Source organism: Pelodiscus sinensis, chromosome 1, assembly GCF_052426305.1.
Source record: "Pelodiscus sinensis isolate ZL-2025 chromosome 1, ASM5242630v1, whole genome shotgun sequence".
Classification (NCBI taxonomy): Eukaryota; Metazoa; Chordata; order Testudines; family Trionychidae; genus Pelodiscus; species Pelodiscus sinensis.
In genome coordinates this window covers 29423227-29448547 of record NC_143052.1, presented here as the reverse complement: position 1 = coordinate 29448547, position 25321 = coordinate 29423227, and the positions used below count along the sequence as shown (strand labels likewise).

The 25321-nt window shown below is 39.6% G+C and overlaps 1 protein-coding gene across 1 annotated transcript in view; it reads left to right on the top strand.

Annotated features, from left to right (window-relative positions):
* Positions 1–25321, top strand: part of LRRK2 (leucine rich repeat kinase 2) — a 118692-nt gene that overhangs the window by 91334 nt on the left and 2037 nt on the right. Inside the window, exons 33-50 of the mRNA XM_075927389.2 lie at positions 428–516; positions 1671–1858; positions 2890–3044; positions 3505–3651; positions 3796–3987; positions 5652–5798; positions 6170–6270; positions 6478–6668; positions 7691–7851; positions 8690–8860; positions 15406–15506; positions 16876–17070; positions 18214–18407; positions 18695–18767; positions 19063–19247; positions 19598–19750; positions 21741–21949; positions 23776–23847. Coding sequence (XP_075783504.2) covers positions 428–516; positions 1671–1858; positions 2890–3044; positions 3505–3651; positions 3796–3987; positions 5652–5798; positions 6170–6270; positions 6478–6668; positions 7691–7851; positions 8690–8860; positions 15406–15506; positions 16876–17070; positions 18214–18407; positions 18695–18767; positions 19063–19247; positions 19598–19750; positions 21741–21949; positions 23776–23847 — 2724 coding nt within the window. The remainder of the gene's footprint in view (positions 1–427; positions 517–1670; positions 1859–2889; positions 3045–3504; positions 3652–3795; positions 3988–5651; positions 5799–6169; positions 6271–6477; positions 6669–7690; positions 7852–8689; positions 8861–15405; positions 15507–16875; positions 17071–18213; positions 18408–18694; positions 18768–19062; positions 19248–19597; positions 19751–21740; positions 21950–23775; positions 23848–25321) is intronic.

Below are 25321 nucleotides of genomic sequence, written 5' to 3'. Positions count from 1 at the left end.
TTACAAGTTTTGTGCAAGTTGTTATGTTAAGGCTTCCAGAGCACCAGAAATGGCTCTCATTAATCCATTTAAAACTATAAACATATTTCTAACTTTACATACTAGAATGATACGTGCATTAAAATAGGATAAACGATCCAGCAGATTGTAACATTAAAATTGCTAAGTTACAAGAGGTGTTATGTCTAAAACATCTCTGAGTTATGCATATTTTTTTTTAGTAACCCAGATTTCATAAAGCATGGGAGGGAATTATTATGCTGTGCATTAGTTTTAAGTTTTGATGAAAGTATCTACCATTTAATTTGCTATTAAATGAGTGGGGGGAAAGGGAGCCCAAAATTGAGTGCCTAAAAGCAACTTAATTTTTTTTCTTTTGTTTCATATGTAGTGTGATATTGTTCTAATTGCAATATTATTTATGCAGGTGTATTGCTACATTTTCAAGACCCAGCACTGCAGCTAACAGATCTGTATTTTGTGGACCCTAGGTGGCTATGTAAAATCATGGCACAGGTTAGCTTTTCACTGTTTTATATATCCCTTTATTCAACTCTTTCCTCTATCCCCAATTATTGTACCTGACCTGGCCTCTTTTTGCTCCATTTCTTCCCAGTCCCTTTCAGAGCCTCCCAATTTGACCTGTGTGACTCTTCCTGTTGCTGATTAAATATGAATTCTAGCATACAGGAGTAACCCAAACCCCCATTCTAAATTCTCATACTCTCAGGTGTCTGTTACACCCCACAGTCAGTTGGGTCCCAGAACATGTGTAAAATGGTGATCACAGGTGAGAGGGATCATAAACCTACAACAAATTGTTAAATGCTGGAGGTCTGGAACGAAGCAGTAACACTAACTTGGAATGGTGAGAAAGTTAAGAAGGGTAATTCGCCCCCTGCTAGAGTTGGTAGAAGAGGTTGGGATGTGCAGATCTGTATATTGGGACACGTGAGGGACAAAAGGACCGTTTAGGAGGGTCTATCTTGAAAAGATCCACCATCGGTTAAGTTAGTTTGGTAAATACTTTTAGGTGTTTATAAAGACTTCCAAATCTTTGAAGATTTATTCTTCACTAATTAACATGTATAATAATTACCCATCCAATATTCAGTAGGGGGAATCACTAACACACACTACAAGTTAAACCTCTCTAAAGAGGCACTCTCTAGCCTGGCAACATCCATGGTCCGGCATGACTTTGTTAGTCAGATGTCCACTTCTCATGGATGTGGCCAAGTTTCCAGTAGTCCCATAAAGTTTGTTTGTCACCATCAGTTCTGGCTGTGTGTTCTGTGCTGTTATTTAGCTCTAATTTACTCCTAAATATCCTCTAACATCCCAGTAAGCAGCGGAAGTATGAGTAATGCTTCTAGACAATATTGACCTTCCGTGGTCTGGCATATTCTCTGGTTTGGCACTGGTTAGGTCCTGAGGGTGTTGGATTACAGAAATTCAACTTGTACTATACTACACTTAATGCAGAGGTAGCTAACTAGTGTCATGGGATACACTGTTCAGAATAGTTAGCTTGTGCTGTCATTGCTTAAATGCTGGATATTACTATCAATAGGATTGTGAATTTTAGTAAATAATACTATTAAAATATTGCAGAAAAATGTGATCCAGTTGTGACTGCAGAGTTGAAATTCTTTTACTTTTTTTAAAAGATTTTGACAGTGAAGGTGGAAGGCTTTCCTAAATACCCTAAGGGAATTATAAAGCGTTCAGATGTGGAAACATTCCTTTTAAAGAAGAGCAGATTACCTAAGATCTACCTGTCACAATACTTTAAGCTTCTGGAAAAGTTCCAAATTGCATTGCCATTAGGAGAAGATCAACTGCTTGTTCCGAGCAGGTAAACAAAGAACAAAAACCACGCATGTGCCATGGAAATATGCAAAGATCAAAAACTCTCATATTCTCAGGCTGTAATGACATTTCTAGTTGTTAGATATCAGCAATTTCCTCTTAGTGAGTAAGACTTTTGTTGATTGCACTACCTTTGTATACTGCTCAATTTCTTCTCAGTAAAATTAAACTGATTTGATAGTGAACAAGGTTATATCCTATTAGCACAGTGAAAAATGGCATCTATGAAAGGCAAAGTTATTTTACTTTTTGTTTTACAATGAGACCACAATAGCAAAATTATCCTATAGTACTAATGATCAAATCGTCCAGATAGTACCACTGTATACAGATATTCACTTCAATATAAATCATATATATTCATATTTATAAACTGTTTGGATTAAGTCAGGATCACACACAGGAGGAATTGGACTGCCCAAGCAAAGATACTTGGAGGCATTGTGCCTTTGAATCTTCTTTACTTGGAAATTAGAAGTTGGTGATGTGTAATGCCACTGTTGACACCCTCTTTTTGCATGAGCTATGAAAGGTCACGTATGCTCATTGCCTCAGTTTTTACATCTGTGCAGTGTAGATACTAATACTTTCCTTTCTTAAAGGATGGAGTATTGTGTGGTTTAATTGATTAATCCCTCTAAAGCACTTCAGATTACTTGGATGTGTGATTTTATAAAAGTGCAAGATTATAAGTTATCTTTATATCATTTTTTTTCTCTCACTTATATCCTTGGAGACCTCAGTGAAGTTACTGAAGCTGCATTCTGTTTTAAGGGAGCAGAAATTGGCCATTAACTTAACAAATAAACAAACATGCTGATACAGATAAACCCCAATAATCTGCTTCCTGCTTATGTGATTTGGGGTTGCATTCATGTTTGACATCTGTTGTTCAAGCTATACAATAAGTACTAACAATCAGCTATACAATAAGTCTCACTTTAATCTGTGTACATTAATAATTTTGGAAGTAGTAAATTATGAAACACGGCAAAATAATGTTCCTGTTTCTTTCAGTTTGTCTGATCACAGACCTGTTATAGAGCTTCCCCACTGTGAAAACTCAGAAATCATCATTAGGCTATATGAGATGCCGTACTTTCCCATGGGATTCTGGTCCAGACTGATCAACAGGTTGCTTGAAGTGTCTCCTTTCATGCTCTCTGGAAGAGGTATTGACATTTAATTTCAAAACTATCAATGTGTTTCTATACCTTGAATGTCTAGTAGCCACGGGCTTGAGTTCAGGTCTACAAATTAAAATCCCAACTCCTGAAATTTTGTTTTATATTTTTGGGCTCACCCCAGGCATTTTATAAGTGTAAGAAAACAAAATAGTGGCATTTACTTGTAACTTAAAAACTCTTAGGAACACCATGCACAACACCACTATGCACACGCAAACACATGCAAGACTCAGAGGAAATCTTTTCATTTATGTATGGTTCTGGGATTAGTTCTGCAAACATGACAGGAAAAACAGGGAGGAAGCAAAAAGACATGGGGGGGGGAATTGTGTATAAATCTATAAAACCGCAAATACATGCTTAGGATAGTATATGTTGGAATGGTCAGCCCAATTTACAGAGTTAATTTCAAAGGTTTGACTTTGACTAATTTTGTTTTTCCTAGAACGCGCTCTTCGTCCTAATAGAATGTATTGGAGACAAGGCATTTACCTGAACTGGTCTCCTGAAGCTTACTGTCTAGTGGAATCAGCAGTATTTGATAGCAATCCAGACAGTTTTTTGAAAATTACAACTCCTTCTTGCAGAAAAGGTTACATTATTCCTAAACTTGCCCTTGTACCTGCTGTTTTAGTTAAACTTGGTGCATTTGTTCATTTTGCTTGCACCTTTCAGAATTTGCAGTATGTGTTGATTATTGCAGATATAGTAGACTGGCTCTAATTTTCTTTTTCAGGTTGTATCCTTTTGGGGCAAGTTGTGGATCACATTGATTCTCTTATGGAAGAATGGTTTCCAGGTTTACTGGATATAGATGTATGTGGTGAAGGGGAAACACTACTGAAGAAATGGGCTTTGTATAGCTTTGAGGATGGCAAAGAACACCAAAAAATACTACTTGATGATTTACTTAAAACAGCTGAAAAAGGTATATAATGTTTTAATTAAGCTAATTAGAATACCCATTTAAATTAATATTTATGATGGTCATTACAATAGCATTTAGGCCCCTCACATTATCCCCTCACACTTGATTAAAATAAACAATATGGCTGTGTCTACACTGGCATGAATTTCCGGAACTGCTTAAAACGGAATACTATTCCGTTTTCAGTTTTTCTGGAAAAGGAGCGTCTACATTGGCAGGCTGCTTTTCCAGAAAAGCCCTTTTTCCGGAAAAGCGTCTGTGGCCAATGTAGACACGCTTTTCCAGAAAAGAGCCCAGATCGCTATTTTTGCGATCGGGGCTTTTTTCCGGAAAAGACTACTGGGCTGTCTACACTGGCCCTTTTCCGGAACAGTGTTCCGGAATAAGGACTTATGCCCTAGCGGGAGCAGAATAGTTTTTCCGGAATAGCGGCTGATTTTGTACAGTAGAGCATCGTTGCTTTTCCGGAAATTCAAGGGCCAGTGTAGACAGCTCGCAGCTTATTCCGGAAAAGCGGCTGATTTTCCGGAATAAGTGGCCCAGTGTAGACACAGCCAAGCAGTCTCAATATGTGATTCAACAACTACAACTCTTTAATGCCTTTGTGTTACTGCATGGGTCAGATGGTGGCTAGTCCTCACATTGTACAAGGTGAGAGGGTTGAAAAAACCATTCACTTACTCATCTGTGGAGCCTAATCCAGCAGCCCTTATTCATGTGATTAATTTTGACTCAGGTTAGTACTGTAGTTGACGTTATTAGTCCTGTTGATTGGAACCCATACAGTGAGCACAATTAAAAAGGCAATATTAACCAACAGGTACCATACAGTTACTCAAGTTATTTCCTATTCCGGGTATGGAGAAAAAATGTGGTATCTCAGTTAGCTTAATGCTGTGTGGTAACTGCTAACAGAGGCTAGTTTTTAATGTTGACCCCCTGCATGTGCCAGGAGTGTGGCTCATGAGCTGTGTTTTGTCTCTTTTTTATCATTAAAGTATGACTCCCAGAGCTCCCTGTATTCCTCCCTCCCATTCTCCACCTCCCAGCGTAGTAGGGAGGAGTTTAGAATATCTACCTTGCAGTGAGATGATGGGATAGGGGCATCTGCTCAGTGGGGAGAGAGGTTTTGGGGCTTCAGCCCTGCAGGACACATCTGCTGGGTCTCAGAGCTCTAGCAGAAGTGGGGCTGAAGCCCCAAGCCCTGTTAGATGCTTCCCACAGGGCTGAATGCCTGAGCCTTGGGCAGGTGTGCCCCGGCTCTTGAACTTCTGATGATTGTTGTTTACATACAGCTCAGGGGATCAGTAAGTTTGGGCTTCTACAGCATATACCATTAAACTTCAGTTACGAATTATTTACAAAAGCGACGAGGAGTCCTGTGGCACCTTATAGACTAACTGAAGTGGAGGAGCATAAGCTTTCGTGGGCAAAGACCCACTTCGTCAGATGCATGTAGTGGAAATTTCCAGAGGCAGGAATAAATATGCAGGCCAGGATCAGGCTGGAGATGATGAGGTGATCCAATCAAGGAGGATGAGGCTACTTTTCCCGAAAAAAACCCTGAGTCTGGACACGGCCTCAGTGTAGAGTGCTGACTGTGCTATTTTATTGGCTTTTTCAAATGCATCTCTTTTTTTTTTTCTTTTTTTATTTTAACTCAGGTGATCTCTTAGTAAATCCAGATCAACCAAGATTTACCATTCCAATAGCTCAGATTGCACCTGACCTAATACTGGCTGATCTGCCTAGAAATATCATGTTGAACAATGATGAATTGGAATTTGACCAAGCTCCTGAATTTCTGCTGGGTGAATGTTAATTTTAGTCTTCTGTACATAACCTAATATATGGCAAGGATATTAAAAATGTAATGTTTATGTAAGTGAAGCTACAGGGTTAAAACATTCTGAAAATATTTTATTGAAATTTTTTTTCTATTTGATTAATCTGTTACGCTGTTAAAAGATATTTCTGAATTATAGAGGCCAATAGTGTATATGTTAGGACCTGATTTTTTAGATGAGCTGTGCACATACTACTCTCACTGGCTCAAACTGAGACTCTTGGTGCTTTGTTCATTTTAGAGTCCAGTTCAGTCAATTTGAGAAAAGAGTGAAGATCTTTATTTATTTATTTATTTATTTATTTAAATATTCCCTTCCATTTTCTTTTTGAGCAGGTGACGGTGGCTTTGGATCTGTGTACCATGCATCATATGGTGGAGAAGAAGTAGCTGTAAAGATTTTTAATAAACATACCTCCCTCCGACTGTTACGACAAGTAAGAAATGTTGCCCTCTTTTAATAGTGCAGCACTAGTACAACCTGGATAGTGAAGGGTTTGATAATGTTTAAGCACAAGTGTCTGCCTTAATTATGATTTTTCTGTCTTTTAGTAGTTAATATGGTTGAAACATACACAGTTCACCCCAGAACTATAAATGTTATAATACATGCTGCATATCACTTGATTTTTTTCAATTTACAGGAGCTTGCAGTGCTTTGTCATCTTCATCACCCTAGCTTAGTGTCTTTGCTGGCTGCTGCAATCCGTCCCCGGATGTTGGTAATGGAATTAGCCCCTAAAGGCTCTCTGGATCGTTTGCTTCAGCAAGATAGTTCAATCTTAACTAAAACACTTCAGCACAGGATAGCTCTACATGTAGCTGATGGCTTACGGTAAATATTCTTGAAATGCTAATTTTGGCCCTGAAAAATATTGAAAGGCTCAAAATAGGAAAGCTTTCTCTTTTCAAGTCCTTGCCTCTTCTCTTATACAGTGTGTGTGTGTATATTCTCTTAATCAAAGTAGTTATATCTTTTTACTTTTAATTGAATAGAGAATACAGTGCTGCCTATGTGTCCTTGAATCAGTATATACAATTCCGTACACTTTGAGTAAATTATGTATAGCAGTTTTCCCTAAGGCATTTGTTGCCATGGGCTATAAGAAGAATCTGTTGTTAAGGGCATCTGCCACCATTAATTGTTTAGGCAACTGATGTTGTTTCATAGCTTATTCTTTGAATATCTTAATCAACTGTAAGGCTAGGCTATCATATATACTTAATTTGTGTGTCCCCCAAAGGAGACAGAATTCTGTACTTTTAAAAAATGCAGTTTAGACTATTTGTTTTTGTTGGTTTTCAAGCAAAAAATAAAGGCTGAAAGCATGAAGTGACACCTCACATGTACAGTATTTGGTCTATCTTCTTGTTTCTTTTGTGCTTTTTCTTTTTTTCTATTCACAAGTGGGATTCACATGAATGGAGAAAAAGACAGAACTCTTGTACTTTAATTTGTCCCATTCTTTTTAACCTGAAAATCTGTGAATGTCTTATAACAATTAGAGAAATACGATTTAAAAAAAAAATCTGGCAAGGAAACCCAGGGCAGGTGTAGGTGAAACTACTTTTGTTTTGTTTTGTTTAATTGATTTCTTTTTCTAGTTGGTGGTGTCACTCTTGATGAATCTCTTGAACTATAATACCAAGTTGTTCATGTGCCAGCAAGTGATATGTTGGGATAATTCCAAAACTGTAATCCATTAATCTGATATCATGTTAGTGAATCTTTTCCTTCTGATGTCCGACTCATTATAATTAATATCATGGCTTTTTGTAGTATTGATGCAGTCAGTGTAGAAAGATAGATGGATATAGGTTTTAAATGCTTTCACCTAAATACTTGTTTGTTAACAGGTATCTGCATTCCTCAATGATCATTTATCGTGATTTAAAGCCCCATAATGTGCTGCTCTTTACATTATATCCCAATTCAACAGTCATTGCAAAGATTGCTGATTATGGCATTGCTCAGTATTGCTGCAGAATGGGGATAAAAACCTCAGAAGGCACACCAGGTATGGCAAAAAAACACTTTGTTTTGTTAAACAGAATAAAAATTCAACAAAGTAAATATTTGTGAATTTCATGATAAAAAGTATAGAGTTAGAGAACAGTCTATATTGTTGTGGTTCTTGCCATGTTATTACTGATGAAAATGGATTTACACTCGGGGCATGATTCCCATTTACACGAAATGCCTTTTGCACAATGTTGGATAATGGGATATTAAAAAGAATATAGGTTAAATTACATTTACTGATGTAATTACTTTTCTTTTGTACAAGTATGTTCAGTTTGAACATTTTATGCTTATTATTGTATTAAAACAGTACTTCTAAATGTGGTTAATGTTTAGTGGTCAATAATGTGTACTTCAGGGTTCCGATTTTTCAGAGATCTGAACAGTTGCAACTCTGACTTTAATTGGATCACATTTACGTCTATTTGAAGGCCCCTTTGCACTGCCAGACCAAAGAAAAGGTGGCCTTAGAGCAACTGAGAACTATGGTCATTGCCACGAATGGGAGAGCATAATTCCCATAGTGCATTATCAGGCCTTCAGTGTAGACTACAGGACATACCTTTCCTTTTCACTAGTAAGTAATAAAGCTCTTTCGATGGTTAAATCAATAGTACAGAAGCTTATTAACTAATTTTCAGATACTTTTTTTACACTGACATTACAGTTGCTCATTTCTTCTGTGATTTTCAGCCAGTTTAGAAATAATATGTAATTTTGTTATTGACTTCCTTTGACTTTTTTTTCATCAAGAAGTATTTATTCATAAAAGAGAGTCATAGCATCATCAGCCTGGCATGGATCATAACTATTAATAAATCATTTATTTTCAGGATTTCGAGCACCAGAGGTTGCTAAAGGAAATGTGATTTACAATAAGCAAGCTGATGTGTATTCATTTGGCTTGCTTCTTTATGACATTTTAACAGCAGGAGGTAGAATAATGGAAGGCATGAAGTTTCCAAATGAATTTGATGAATTAGCAATCCATGGAAAATTACCAGGTATGTAATGTTAAATCTTCAGGAAACACGAGAACAGTGATTGTCATACTGGCTATGAAAAATGGTGCCAATTGTATTGTCTCCTGTGTCTGACAGTTGTCTCTACTTGGAGGATAATGCAAAACAAGAAGCACTTTTTGAAATTTTTCTAAAATTTCATTCAGTTTTCAAACAGTGAGAAAATAAGATTTGGAGACATTAAGCCAACATCATCCCTTGGGTAACTATTAGAGATACATTAAGGAATTATATGGTACCTTATAGACTAAGGGTACGTCTATACTTGCACCGTAGTTCGAACTAGGGATGCAATGTAAGCGACCGAAGTTACTAATGAAGCGGGGATTTAAATGTTCTGCGCTTCATTAGCATGATCTCGCTGGCGCGTTACTTGGCTCAACAGCTGTTCCGAAAGTGAAAGTGCGCACTGGGACACATTAGTTCAAACCAAGGGGTATTTGGTTCGAACTAATGCGTCCCGGCGCACACTTTCATTTTCAGAACAGCTGTTGAGCAGAGTAATGCACCGTCAAGATCATGCTAATGAATCACGGGATAATTAAATCTCCGCTTCATTAGCAATTTCGGTCGCCTACATTTGCATCCCTAGTTCGAACTAGGGTTCAAGTGTAGATGTACCCTAGCAGATTTATTGGAGCATAAGCTTTCATGGGCAAAGACTCACTTTGTTGATAAATCTGACGAAGTGGGTCTTTGCCCGCAAAAGCATATGCTCCAATAAATCTGTTAGTCTATAAGGTGCCACAGGACTCGTCGTCACTTTGCAGATTCAGATTAACATGGCTACCCCTCTGATACTTGATTAAGGAATTAGTGTGCTCTGTAAGAAACACGATTTTTGTATGCTTATAGCTATATTCAGAACTGGAGTTAGAGCGTGGTATTGAAGTACATTATGATCAAGACATACAAGAGGAAACAAATGATGTTGTGAAGCTATTTGTAAAGCTTTAAATTCTTCCAAGAGATGGTCCCAATGTGTATTCCATTAAGAAAATATGGGCTGCATGCACATGAGACCCCAGGTTTTAGCTAGCAGTTTGTCCATTGATCCCTGCCTGTAACCTTCTCTTCCTTATGCTTTTAGTTGAAGCTACAAGGGGTGGTGTAGGCCAACTGCCTCTCCTGACTTTGTTCTAACACCCTTTGGTCTGAGGTGGCACCTTATCAATGTTTACTTAACTTGAGTCATTCATCACTTATTTTGTAATATTGTAATTACATGTATCTACTTGAAACAAAAAACAGGACTAGGTAGCACTTTAAAGACTAACAAGATGGTTTATTAGGTGATGAGCTTTCATGGGCCAGACCCACTTCCTCAGATCAAATAGTGGAAGAAAATTGTCACAACCATATATACCGTCCTGTTTTTTGTTTCAGCTATACCAGACTAACACGGCTACATTTCTATCATGTATCTACTTGTTTTTTAGGATCTAGTTTAGATTCTAGTTAATTTAGAATCTAGTGCTAGTTGATATGTAGTGGTTCTTTTTTCCTCCCCACTTCTACCACCATACAGAACAACCATTATGCCCAAGATCCCAGGGTTTAAGAACTGTATTTCCTATCTTCCCAGTAGCAACAACCATCAAAAGTGCTTCTATAGCTTCAGAAAAATCTCATGCCCCTTCAAAATATGGAATTTGCAGATCCTTCCCCAGCTGAATGACAGACAATCAGACCTCAGTCTGACCCAGGCTGGACAGACCCATCTATACAGTGCCTGGGTCTAGATACCCTGGGGGAATTGGGGACCACTGCTCGGACACAGAATTCATATCCACTGCAGATTTTTTTTCCCCTGCAGAAAATACATCCTGCCGAAGAGGCATAGCATTTATGCCCACCAGGGGCTGCTGTGGCACCAGAACAGAGAGCAGTCTGCACACCAGCAGTAGCAGCCAGCAGCTGGCTGCATTCTTCATAGCAGCATGCATGTGGGACCAGGTTAGGGGCATGGTATATGGGTATGCAGACAGAAGAGAGTACACGGAGCTCTTGGGGGTTCACATAGACTGCAGTTCAAAATGGCAGTAGAGGAGAATGGGAATGGAGTTAGAGGACCACATGGAGGTAGGGGTAGAGAGATGCAAAGTTGCATATTATTTTGAAATAAATTACCAAAATAATTGAAATTGGTCTGATTACGCTGTGCTATTTTGATTAATAAAACATGTACAGTTTTATAGAATTTTTAACTTTTTGGCACAGAGTTTTTAATCTATTGGTGCCAAACTCTTCCCCGAGAGCAAATGGGGCAGAAGCATGAAGAAGCAAGCTTTCTACATGGTGACTGCTGATCCAATGTCCTGAGTGACAGGAGATTCCATTCCCTGGATGCCCACCAGTCTATGGCATTGTACCTACAAAGAAAAAAGTATTTTAGGAAATTGTCTACACTTTTTATATCCTTAGTGAAATGGGTAAGCAAGGAAACCAGTTTTTTCTCAGAGACTTTCCAGATGGATTTCTGACTGCATTCTGCTATGTTATGAATTGACAAACATGTCCTCCTCCACGAAGTCTGAAAATCCATTCTTCTAGGGCCAGGGCTGATTTGATGGTCTCTCATTAGGATGTTCTTCTGACTGAGATCTGTAAAGCAGCAACACAGGGGCTACATCTACATTGCGCATTCTTGTGCAAGAAGATATGCAAATGAGCCGTCATTTTGCGCAAGGGGCTTTGTGCAAGAAGGAGCAGTCTTTACTGCTCCTTCTTGCACAAGAACCCCCCTCTTGCACAAGAGCCGTTCTGCCACTTATTTTCAGGCAGAATGGCTCTTGCACAAAAGCCCCTTGCACGAAAACACTGGCTCCTTGTTATGCAAATGAGGCACGGCAATATTCATCACCACGGCTCATTTACAAATCTTCTTGAGCAAGAATGTGCAATGTAAACATAGCCAGGGAGTTAGAGCTCCTTACCTTCATGATACACTACACCCCAGTACAAGCTTCTGTAGCTAACACATCTTTCAGCACAGCTGTCCTCCAGTCGTCAGAACCAAAAGGTCCTTGCACCCTCCTTCTCAATAAATACTGCTTGTCGGTCACCTACTGTGGAATGCACATAGGGACAATCACTTGAAGAAGAAAATGGGGCTACTTACTTGTACAAGAACTAGAGTTCATTAAGATGTACGGTCCGTATCAGTACTCCACTATTTGCTCTTTTTCTCTGCTTCGGATCCTTCTAGAATGATTCACAATAGAGAAATCTGTCCATGCTTCCCCTTATAACTTCAGCATAGAGCAGAAGAATGGTGAAGGTGCAGAATAATGGATGCTGATAGCAAAAATTTTCTGGTCTCAGGCTTATGCACACCCCCACTGTCAAATACAAAAAGGAACCACAAATCTCAAAAAATTCCGGTTACTATACAAGCTAAGTAACCGCTCTATCTTGATGTCATTCTCTTTTTTTTTTTTTTTTTTTTTTTTTTTTTAAAGGGTGGGAGCAGGAATTCATTTTCACTAGGGAAGCTTGAGAATTGTGTGGCATGCTGCTTTTTTCTGTTAGAAGGAATTACCCACTTTCCTTACAATGTATAATCAACACACTCTGCAAAGAAGGCTGTGCAGACTGATGAGCTGGAACCAGAAATGATAATTTAAATAACATTGTAGCTCTAGATTTAGTATGTGCTGTGATGGTTAAAGAGAATTATGTATTGCAAACTATGGGTAAGTGGTAATAACTTACGCTTGACATTTTTAATGCATTTTCTTGGATAGTTGGATATGATTATGAAAATTAAGGACTTCAGGATAGGAGATGCATGCATTAGAAGAAGTGGGAAGTACTTGCACCTGCATGGTACCTGGGCATTGTGTTTGGGGAGGGTGTGTACTCACAGTTCAGACTCTATAGAAGCTCCACCTAAGGAAAATGGCCATTGGAAATGGTAAATCAGTGAATCTCCTGGATGCTACACCAACTCTTGGATTATGCCATCCCTACAGATAATACAGGATTATAGACATCTTGAGACACAACAGCAATGCCTTTTGTGTGGTCTTGCATCATTCAGGATTCCACGATGAGAAGCAGGGTGAACTCAGGAGTGAATAGAGCCTATCATTTGTTGTCAGGATATGCACATTTTGTGGGCTGGATTTTTTTTCTTTAACCTTGTTTAATGTCCTGTCCATATAAGATGATACTGGTTATATCACTATGCATTGTGATGGACATAGGTATTTTAGATATCATGTAGCTGCAACATTTTTTGTGGTTACATGGTTAATGAAATATTCCTTGGAGGCGGGGCCGGCAGCCAGTGTGCTCCCAGTCCCAGGGAGCCTTGTGCCACCCTGCACTGCTGCCTCTAATACAGAGGCAGCAGCACAGGGGTTCAGGCTGCTCCGTGGGAGCCAATACAAATAGGAGCCAGCTTTCAAGTTGGCTTCCCGCATGTACTGGCTCCCATCTCTCTCCTCACACTCTGCGTTAGAGCAGCAGCACAGGGGTGGATGAGCAGGCGGCTCTGTGGGATCCGATACTGATGGGCCAGCTCCTCCCATGCACCAGCTCCTGCCTGCCTCCTGCTATGCTGCCTCTGGAAGGCAGAAGGGGGAAGGCAACAGCTCTGTGGAGGCCAGCATGCAGGAGTAGCCGGCTTTAAGCTGTCTCTTCACTGCACGATCTCCCTCTCCCCTTCTCCCCTGCTGTGTGTAGTCATCTGGATTAACTGATAAACCTAGGCTTATCAGTTAATCATTGAAATGACTATAAACTAATATCCCTAGATGGACAGAATTAATATTTAAATTTTGGGTTTAGAACGCTCAGTACCTGAAATGAAGTAAAGCACTATGAGAATTTAACCTCCATAATTCCTATAAATGTCATTGGGAGTTCCTATGAAGTGTCCTGAAAATTCATCTCAATGATGAAAAACTTCCTCTAATTCCATTTAATATCTGCCTAACAGAGACAAGTAAATTTTCAAAACAGCATGCTTGGGCATTGCTGAAGTCATTAAGAAGTCAACATTCCCCAATAGTTATCTCTTAGATCCAATTCTGTAACTGGGGAAACCGTGAGTAACATGATGTGGCTGTTTGTAATGACAACCACTCTGGCTGTGTAACTCCAGTTTGCTGGTAATCGAAGTTGAGCATTTAATCTCAAGTGCTCTGCAAATCCAAAGATCTCTGCTTCAAATCCATAGTGCCATGCGCAGTTGGATCTGCATACGCGATCCACAGAGATCTGTGGATATGAAGTGGAGATAGACAAACATTCACACAGGGCTGAGCCATGCCCAGCCAATTCCCAAATCACTTTGGAGGTACTTTGCCTCTTCCCAATGACCGCTGGGTTGTTTATAAAGTGAAGCCCTGTCCCCAGCCCCATTTGCAGTGTTGGCCACTTCCCCTCTGCTGGGACTATGAAGCCAGGAAACATGTCCAGGAACAAGGAAATCTGATTTCCAACAGAGCCCAGAGAGCTTTAAATAGGCATTAAAAAGTTCATAATGTGGGCTGGGAGCAGTATGAAGGGGAGAGGAGAAAGGGAGGGAATCAATACCTGGAGGGAAATGGAGAGACCATGACATGCCAAGGAGCTGATCTGCCTGGCTGACAGCTGGGGGGAATGAGCTGACAGTTAATGAGCCAGGGGGAGGTAGGAGCGAGCAAGAAGAACTGGGAGCCCATTCCCTCTGATCAGGGCCCCACAGGGAGGACAGGCCCATGCATATGGGTGGGGGCTCTGAACCAGGCCCTCGGACAACCCATGGGGGTTCCCATCCTGTGCCCTCCTCTCCTCCTCACATCCCTGGGCTTCATCACCGTGTCTCGTGGCAGCATTTGTCCTGTAGCATCTGACTCGGGAAGCCTGGGGGCCGCCAGCAGCAGGCAGGCACAGTCTGGACCAGGCCACTGCAGGGACGTCGAGGCCAGGCCGCCACAGCTATTGCAGGATCTGAGTCCAGCCTTGTGCCTGGTGGCTCCGGCCACGGTAAATTGGAGGATGGGCTAGGTTTGAGGCTATCACAGGTTCCTGTCCTGTGGAGCAGCTTTGAGCACCTACATGGCACTGAATAGCAGCATGACTGTGTGACTTATAGGGGACTTAGCTCTCCATCATTCAGTGGCTCACTCTCCCCCCTCCATACTTCCCTGTTCTCCTGAGACACTGCACCTGCACTGCATCTTGCCCCCAGTCTCTGCAAGATCTGCCCTTGTCCACTCATCTCTGATTTCTTCTGCCCCTTCCAGATGGATTGCTGCTGGGGGGTGCGGATGCAGCTAGACGTAAAAGATAGCTAGCAGCTTGCAGGCTGATCCTGGTGGATGCAGATCAGATGCAGCTCACATCTTTGAATCTAAACAGAGCTCTATTAATCTTTATGCAGTTTGAAATTATACCTTCATATGGGAAGTTTCTCTAGGCAGATTTGTGAGAAACTCTGATAAGAAGAATGGTATTCATAATTTTCACACCTTAGGTGTGATAAATTGTAATAATGAAGCAATTATCTAATTTGAAGCACAAATTTTATATTTTAGATCCTGTCAAAGAATATGGGTGTGTCCCGTGGCCTGAAGTTGAAAATTTAATCAGCAAGTGTTTGAAAGAAAACCCACAGGAAAGACCTACATCTGCCCAGGTAGTTTGTGGTTGTATTATATAATTTCTATGTACTGTTGACTTATTAAGCTCTACCAGTTCAAGAGGAAGTCGTGAACTTGTTAGGATTTTTCTATACAGTGTTAACCTCTGTCATAGTCTGTACCAGAGGAGGGCATATTCTAGTCTGTGCTAGCATGTTGCATACCATATGGACTCTGCTGGCATGCACTAAAAGTTCCCTACAGGGCATTAATGTTGTTCAGTTTCAAGCAGGACTACATTAATGTGCTCTAGAGAACTTCTAGTGTGCACCAATAGGGTTCATGTCAGTCAGGGTGTTACACACTAGTGCACTAGAATTTATACCTTGGGGTGTGTCTAGACTACATTCCTCTTTCGACAGAGGGATATGAATTAGACACTTCGAAATTGCAAATGAAGCCAGGATTTGAATTTCCCACGCTTCATTTGCATAATTGTGTCATGGCGCTCTTTTGAAAAAACTCTATTTCAAAAGTGAAACCGCAATCTAGATGTAGTTCTGTCAAAAATAGGAGCCTTTTTCGAACGATCCTGTAAACCTCAAAAAATGAGGTTTTTTTGAGGTTTACAGGACTGCGGTTTCATTTTTTGAGGTTTGCAGGATCTTTCGAAAAAGGCTTCTCTTTTCAAAAGAACCACATCTAGACAGCAGTTTCACTTCGAAATAGCTCTTTTTCAAAAGAGCATCAAGATGCGATTATGCAAATGAAGCATGGGAAATTCAAATCCCAGCTTCATTTGCAATTTCAAAGTGTCTAATTTACATCCCTCTGTCAAAAGAGGGATGTAATTTAGACATACCCCCAGTCGTGCAGACCAGTGCACTGTGTGGACTACTCCTTTGTAGGAAGTACAACATTTTCTCCTCTCTATTTTTGAACAGGAACACTTGTGCAATGTACAAATTGGCTGTTTTCGTTAATATTTTGCCATGAATCATCCAGTCATGTTTCTGCCACTTAATTACTTGCTGATTAATACTCATATGCTAGCCACACAGGTTTCATGTCATGGATGATTTAAGTTAACATTAACTATAGTCGGCTTTATAGTGTTTTCTCTATCCCTATATTACCTTGGTCTGTGACATTGGGTAAGATTTTCACACGTGCCTTAAGTGACTTAAGAGGCTAAGTCCCATTGACTTTGTCCTATGGTTTCAATTGGAAAAGTGTATTCTTCATTTTCCCCTGGGAAAAAAGTAATGCAGTGTTGCTGGGGCATAGTGGTTTACCTGCAGTAGATGAGTGACAATTAGATACTGTGATACTGTGTACATAGCTTGTAAAATACTTTATTCTTTACAATGAAAAGTGCTATATGTCCATTAACAGGCAGTTGTTACCTTGTGGTGTCCTTCACAGGTTTATGACATTTTGAACTCTGCAGAACTTATCTGTTTGATGAGACGTATTTCAATATCCAGTGCCTTTACAGCAGAGTGCATGGTCCCTGCCAATCAAAGCTGCAAAAAGACAGGGGTATGGATAGGTGATGGAAGTATAGAAAAAGGACAGGTTTCATTTATCAACTTAAATACAGATGACCATACCTATGTGGTAGGTGTGAACATTGTTGTTTATTACTAACTCCTTGTCATTGTTGGGTTAGGGTTAGACATTTCTATATTTACAGATTAATTGCATTTTAACAGTAGGATAGAGCTTCTGGAAAGCTTAGCTCCCAGCTTTGTCTGCTTAAATGCTATACAGCTATGTCAGCTACATCTCATGGTCAAAAATACCAGAAGTCATTTGATATGAGAATCAGAACTGATACCATGAGATGTAGTACAACACCTGTCACTGTTTTGGTTTTTGGGATTTTTCCTTTTGGTTTGGGGGTGGGTTGTGTGGTGTGTGTCTGTTGTGGGGTTTTTTTTGTTTTGGTTGGTTGCTTGGTTGCTTGGTTTGTTTTTTTTGCTACATAGATTTACCCTATGAAACTCTAAAACATTAGAAACTCTAAAACATCATGTTAGTTACTGATGGAGGTGGGGAATTTGAGGCTTAATTCCCTGATATCTGAAAGTCTGATGCTCATATCAAAAGGGCCTCACAAATTCTTCTTTTTTTTATTAAGAGCCGTTACTGAGTGTGTGTCAGAGACGGGCACAGCTAGAAGTGCTAGGATGGATAAAAGTGAGCAAAGTGAAGTTTAAGTGGATTATCATGAGACTCCCTGACAAGTGAAGCTGGTTAGCTTATGGAATATACAGCAGGGGAAAACCCCTGGGATCTGGACTTGATGTGTCAAGGTCACTTTCATCCCTAAATTTCTATGGTTCTCCTGTCCATTTAGCACACCTCACAATATTGCCCTACCACCAATGCATTTCTTCCATTGAGCTGACTGCATGCCAACCCTCAGCCTTTTTGCACTGAGGCAAGAATACAGATCAGAACCCTGGTAAACCCTCCATATCAGCACAATTTCCTGTAATTCCCCCTCCTTCCAGGAGACACTCTAACTGCCCTGGGATGCATCCACCAGATGTCTCCATTTAGTTTCCAGAATTCCCATACCCAATACTGTCACAAGAAGCAGATTTGCAAACTGGAAGATGGATTACCCAGACTAGATGTGCAAAGTTGCATATGTGTTTCCTAGAAGGGCCTTGTGGTTTTATTTTATGCAATTCAGTAGTGTGATCCTTGCTGAAAAATAACCAGGCTGCTTATAATTATTTTTTCTTGACACAGGACTTTGCAGATGGAAGAATCTTATGTTTAGCTTTAGTGACTCTTTCTACAGAGAAAGAAAACTGGATTGTAGCAGGAACACAGTCTGGTTCTCTGTGGGCATTCAACACAGAAGATGAAAAAAACAAACACCGTCTTCATAAACTGTCAGATTCTGTTACCTGCTTATACTGCAACTCTTTTTCAAAGCAAAGGTATCATTTAGAGTTTAAACATTAGGAGTTACACTTAATTAGACTTCACAGCAGTTCGCTGGTTGTACATGCAGACACCTGTATTATGTGTGCAGCTACATACTGTGCACATGTGTTTACTTGTTCACAGGCAGAGTATAAGTATTTTTTTTGGACATGTGGCCTGTGTTCACTTTTAGTGATCAATAAAGCCCTGATCTGCCAGATACTTCTGTGGGGGTTTTTTAAATGTTTTTTAATACGTATATTTTGATGAGGCAATTCTGGAATTCATAATTTCATTTCAGCAAACAGAATAATTTTTTCCTGGTGGGAACAGCTGATGGCAAAGTAGCAGTTTTTGAGGACCAAGCAGTAAAGGTAAATTTAACATACACAATTCTTTCTGCAAAAATGTAATCTGTAATATGTAAAGTAATTACTTCTAATTGCTTTCTTTCATGCACTTTACAAAAATAAAAAAGGGATGGAAGGGGGCTCTAAAACCAAAACCCAGAGGCACAAATGAGCTATAATGGTATAGAACATCTCTCCTTTTGTGTGTTTATAAAACATATGTTCTTATTTTGTCAATTTCTATATTGCCTTGTATAAGTACATATTGTATTTTCCAATGGAGGATGGATATATAATATTTATTTATTTATTTTTACAGGGCAAGGATGTTGCACCTTTGAAGATATTAACCATAGGGAATGTTAGCACACCGCTTATGTGCTTTAGTGAATCCACATGTGCATCTGAAAAAAACATAGTTTGGGGATGCTGTGGAACAAAGATCATATCATTTTCTAGTGATATATGTATTCAAAAATTGATTGAGACAAAGACAAGTCAGCTGTGAGTTTTTTATGTTAATGTAATTTGGTGATTCTTGTTTTCGTTAACATTTTTTCTCAGTGTTTTGTTCAAGAGTCCTGTTATGTAGCTTCTTGTTTGTAAATAGCTTTCATAATATTTCAAAATATACATTTCATAATATTTAAAGAGTATAAGATCAACTGATTATTTAATATATTTCTTCTAGTTTCAAAGATTAAGTAATATATAGATCAGCCCGTTATTTTTAAATTCATCAAGGCTTGTTTTATTTTTAGGCTGCACGGGGTCTGTAATTGTAGGCAGAACTTACCTATTATGAATATATGGTACATTTAATATATATAATATATATTTTCCCCCTTTCTTAGATTCTGTCACAAGGCTTACAGTGATGCAAACATTATTTCAATAGCAGTAGACAAATCTATCTACTTGGCTAAGAAAAACAGCCATTTTGTAGAAATTTGGGATAAGAAAACTGAGAAACTTGGTGAATTAATTGACTGTGCACATTTTCTAAAGTAAGTGTCTTATTTTATACTGTTGGTATTTTAATAGATGAATAGTGTATTCTACTGAAATAATTTATCTAATGAAATACTTTGTATTTTGGGGTTGATGGGAAGGGAATCACTGGTGAGACCAGTTCTGTTGTCAGGCATGGCTTTTCTTTCCTCTGGTCCTAAGTTTTGGACTGGTCCAGACTAGGAATGTTAAGGACTAGTCAACTAGCCAATAAGCAAATGCTTATTGGATAGTCGACTAGTTGCTCCCCTTCCCCCGCTGCCTCTATCAGAAATGCCGCAGCGTTTCAAAGGAGCAGCGCCGTAGTGAGCCCGGGATCAGCTGTGCGGCTCTGCCCCTTTGAAATACCACAGTGCTGCATGGAGCCCGGAATCAGCTGAGAAGTCCCCAGCTGGTCCCGGGTTTCGTGCAGTGCTGTCCCTTTGAAAAGCCATGGTGGCCTTTCACAGGGGCAGCACTGCTTTATCGACTAATCGAATAGTCGATGCAAAAATGCATCGACTATTCAATTAGTGAATTACATGCTACTTAACATCCTTAGTCCAGACAAGCTCTTGGGGATTTTTCCAAGGTCTTCATTCTTGAACTTCTATTAATTTAAACATTTTTTTTCACTGACAAGATCTGACTCCACATGAATGCAGATACAAGCATTCTTGTCTGCATCCTTTGTTCCATACCCACATTGAAAACACATGCAACATATCTCAAAATTTCAGATAAGGTTGTTTAATGTTGCTGTCATTTGCTCCTATCCTTTGGAGCCTAACCTTGCAAGATATTGAATGCCTCCTGGAAGAGCTGCATGCCCCCAAATCCCATTGAACTCCAGAAAATGAGAAAGTGACATTGAGATGAGGGCATACCAGGAGTTACCCTGTGTATACTCTGAAGCACAGGACTTCTGCTTTCAAAAAAAGAGATTCTAAGATGGCAGAAGTGATCACCATTAGTATTAATCCATGCTGGAATCGCTTTTCCTCCAGTGTATAAAGAAGATGTACTGGATCCTCTAAGGACCAGAACTGTAACACATACACTATATGCAACAATCTACAACTACGTACATATGGTACACACACAATAATATGTATGTATATTAATTGAAATCAAATCCACTTATACTCATAAAACTAGTAGCACATTGAAAGAGGAAATCCTAGCTCCTAAAGGGATTGCATGGGAGGGGAGGGAGGCAGGGGTTTAATCTCTTTTGATCCTTATTGGAATTTCACCGTGCCAGTCTTTTTCAAATATGAGACAGTTCAGGGAAGAAAGGTTTCATTTCAGAATTTCTTTTGTCCCCAGTGCATAAACAATACTCATTATTTTAGGTGACTTTGGTTAGCAATCCAGAGTCCCCCCTCCCCTTTCAAATTACGTGGGCTACACAAGCCTACTTAATTTAACTCTTTGTATATACTTATCTTCACATCTAACAAAGCAAGTGAAAATGGGTACTGTGTGTCAGGGCTGTTTCATTTTCAGTGTCATCCTGTGCTTTAAAAGACTAGAACAGGGAATTATCCAAATGCCACCTTGAAAGTCAAAGAGAAAGGAGAACTACCCATGTCCAATGTTCAACCCTGTTCAGGTTGCTCAAGTTAAGACTAATGGTTTTTATAACTTCAGTATTTAACTTGAAGCTAGTTAAGTTGGGATTCATGCAGCCAGCGTTCAAGGTTTCCTCTTAAGTTTTTTTTTTTTCCATCCTTGGGCAGAATACATTTTGTTATGTGCACTGAGGAATGTACAGATGTGCACCACAAATAGAAACATGTGCTCTCCACCATGAGCAGCTGTGGGTGTTTTGCTGATCAGTTGAGTGGCATCTGAATTTCTGCTGGTGGCTGCCCATCGTTCAGCTTATAGGGAACACTGACTTCATTGATACTGGATTTAATATTTTTGTCCAGCACAGGAGAGTCATGGGAAATGCCCATGCATGCAAGCAATTTTTAATACAGCATCTCTTCATATTTTTAGGGAGGAAATGGTGAAACTAAATAAAGAATCAAAACATACAGTGACTTATTCTGGAAGAGTGAAGACGATCTGTCTGCAAAAAAATACTGCCCTCTGGATAGGAACAGGGGGAGGACATATCCTGCTGCTTGATCTATCAACACGTCGTCCTATGCGAATAATACATGATTTTTGTGACTCTGTTCGAGTCATGATGACAGCCCAGCTAGGTAAGTATTCCAAAAAAACACTTTCTTTATATCAAGTACAGAATTATTGACAATTCTTGTTGGACATGACATTCCATGCACTAATTAGAATTTTCATTGTTTTTCATTCACTTTATTCTGCATGTTTAATCTACATTCTTATGTGAGCAAACACTGAAGAATCTGCTATTGGTGCTCAGATGTGATCACAGTGGCTCCCACACTTTCTCTAGGGAAGCCCCACCTGTGATGAATAGGCTCTTTCCCCCAGCCCCTTTTTGTACTGGCCCCCAGCACATTTGCCATCACCTGTCTGTCCATTTTCTTTCTCCTGCTCTGCCTGTTTTCTCACTTTATTAATTCTCTCCCTCTTCTCCTCTTTTCTCTTTCTTGCTGCTTTCTAGTTGTTCTTTGTGGCTCCCATTCAGCAGAACTCTAACTGGCACCCCCACAGGGCAGAGTTACTTGTGCAGTTTGCAGTTCAGCTGTGTGAAGCAGAAGTAGGCGATAGGCGCTTGGGTTAGGGGACTGCTGCCAGAGACTACAGCTTTGTACATATGAGCTACTTCTGTGGCCATAGGCCCCTTACTGTGAGCCACTGTGAAAAGTAGGGACTGAGGGTGGGTGTTTTTCAAGGAGTTATTTCTGCTTTATACATAGGCACTGGGCACATTTGCAAGGGTCTTGATTGCCCCCCCTTCCCCAGCACCTCGCTTTAAAACTTTAGCCGCCACCACATGGGCGGCTGGGGGTGAGAGGGCGGGGCCTGGAGAGGGTCCTGGGCCTTGCCCCCTCCCTCCCAGCAGCCAGGGGGGAGAGAGAATTGGGCCTGGCAAGGGGCCTGATCCCTGCTTTCCCGCCCACTGGGGGGAGAGTGCGGAGCCTAGCGAGGGGCCTGAGAACCGCTCCCCCTGCCTCCCATTGGCACCACCCCCTAATCTGCAGTATATTTTAGAGAGTTTGTATTTGGTCCAGAACTCCTCCTCAATGGTAAGAGCTAGGACCAAATTCAGTACGCAGCTTCCTCTCATCATAACTTAAAGCAAGGTCAGGGTTTGGTTGTGCTAGGAAAATGGCAGGTGCCCAGAATGGGATTGCTTCTCATAGAATGAATCAGAATCACCAAAACAACTGCAGTTCTCAAAATGGATATAACTGAGCAAATGTTAAAAAAGACTAAAACAAGATGAGCCAGAAAAATAGAATGAACCTGGAATAGGATTGCTTCTCATAAACCTTACAGAAAAGAGAGAAAACAGAAAACTTTGGAGTAGTGCTCTGTTTTGGCACAGTTAAATCAATGCTTGTTTGAAAACTAGAAAAAATGTTATTTTAAACCAAATTCACTACAGCCTTTTTTTTGTTAAAACATAGTGAAAAGAGTTTATAGGGATGAAGAAACAAAATACACGATGTAATTCCTGAATTACAGACCCAAGCATTGCTGAGTAATCTGCTAATATTCCGTAAGACACAGGATACCTGTCTTCACATGTACACTTGTAGAACATTAATATATTTTCATTGCAATTTTTTCTTTATTCTACCATTGGGGTGGGTGGATGTAAATGAAGATTATAATGTATAATATGTATGTAATTTATCCTTGGTCTTTGATAAATTTCTATATTAAATGGGAGTGCACATACACTGCATTTTTTCATGCCACTTTGGTAATGTTTAATTATGATATTTTCTAACAGAAAATTATATAAGATACATTAGTTTACGGAAATCTTCTTTCTCTCTTCCTTCAGTGGTGCTTGTAAACTGTTTCTTCTGGTCTTTCATAAAATGAAATCCAAATATTAGTTAAAATTAAAATGTAACATTTTTCTTTTGAAAAGGGAGCTTCAAGAATGTCATGCTGGTTTTGGGGTACTGCTACAAATGTAATGAAGACAACAAACATCAGAAAGGTATCTGGTAACTTATTTTACTAATCAATGAGAATTATGTTGTAAAAAATCTTGTACTTTTTTTTTGTCAAGATGTCTGTTAGATATCATTTGATAATATCATTTGATATATTTCACTGCAGTTTTTTTTGTTGCTTGTGTGTTTCTAGACTCATGCCAAATTGAACTTGTAATGTATAACAATCTCATATTAATATGAAATTAAATATATTAGAGATGAGTTGATTTGGATAAAAAAATAACCAGACAAATCTTTACTCAGAATTCTAACTGAACCAGAACCTCTTTTAAGGTTCCTGGATTCTAAGGATACGTCTAGACTACAGAGTTTTGTTGACAGAAGTTTTGTCGACAGATACTGTCGACAAAGCTTCTGTCGACAAAGAGCGTCTACACTACATTCAGTTCTGTCGACAAAGCAAGCTGCTTTGTCGACATGGCAGTGTAGATGCAAGGACAGTTTACATGCAATAACGTTATGTCGACAGAACTCAGCGGTAGTGTAGACGCAGGTATAGTTTTGTCGACAAAAGTCCACTTTTGTCGACAAAACTCTGTAGTCTAGACACACCCTCACTGTAATAAAATTATTTGCCTTGTTACTGTGTGTAACAGTATCCAAAATGATACCTATAGTAATCAGAATTGAGGCTAGGGGGCCTCGTCTTACAAGCCTTTTTCACGCCAAGTAGTCCTTTCATTTCCTTACTTCACTGAAACCAATGAGACTGCTTCATGGAGAAAAGACTCACTCCGTGCATAAGGATTATAGGACTGAGCTTACACCCAATGTAGTCTGAGCCATGGCAGGTTTAAGATTCAGAGGTATTTTAATTCTGTTTTCTGATTTCGGCTTGATTCTCATTTACACTAAAGCTCATCCAGATCTATTATTTCTAACTAATTTTAACTGTAGTAGTCTGTAACTTTTTAAAAACAACTAGTAGTCCTCTGGTAACTTAGAGACTAACAAATATATAAGTTAAATGCATATTTTATATATGTGTTAAATACATAATTATATATATGCATTTAACACCTTATTTACATCAAAAGCTAAGTATGGGACACTTCCAGCTCACTCAATTAGCCTCATTAGCACCGGTACTACTATTGACTGGTAATTTTTTCCCCCTTCCTTTTCTGTTATAAATTCTGGCTTCCTAGTCTTTCCAGTTCAGCTTCCAGCTCAAAAGAAGTGGGTTTTGCCCACGAAAGCTCATGATTGATAGAGAGATTTGTTAGTCTCTAAGGTGCCACAGGACTACTTATAATTTTTTTTTAAAGATTCAAAATCACATCTCTAATGCAATACAGGTTGAACCCTTCTGGTCTGGGACTCTGTGGTCTGGCAACATCTGTGATCCACAGGATGACGGATGTTGCTGAACCAGAGAGCTGCAGCCATTGGGATCGGGGGCAAGGAGTGGAGCAGATCCACTGGCCGGGTGACCAGCAGCCAGGAGTGTCCAGG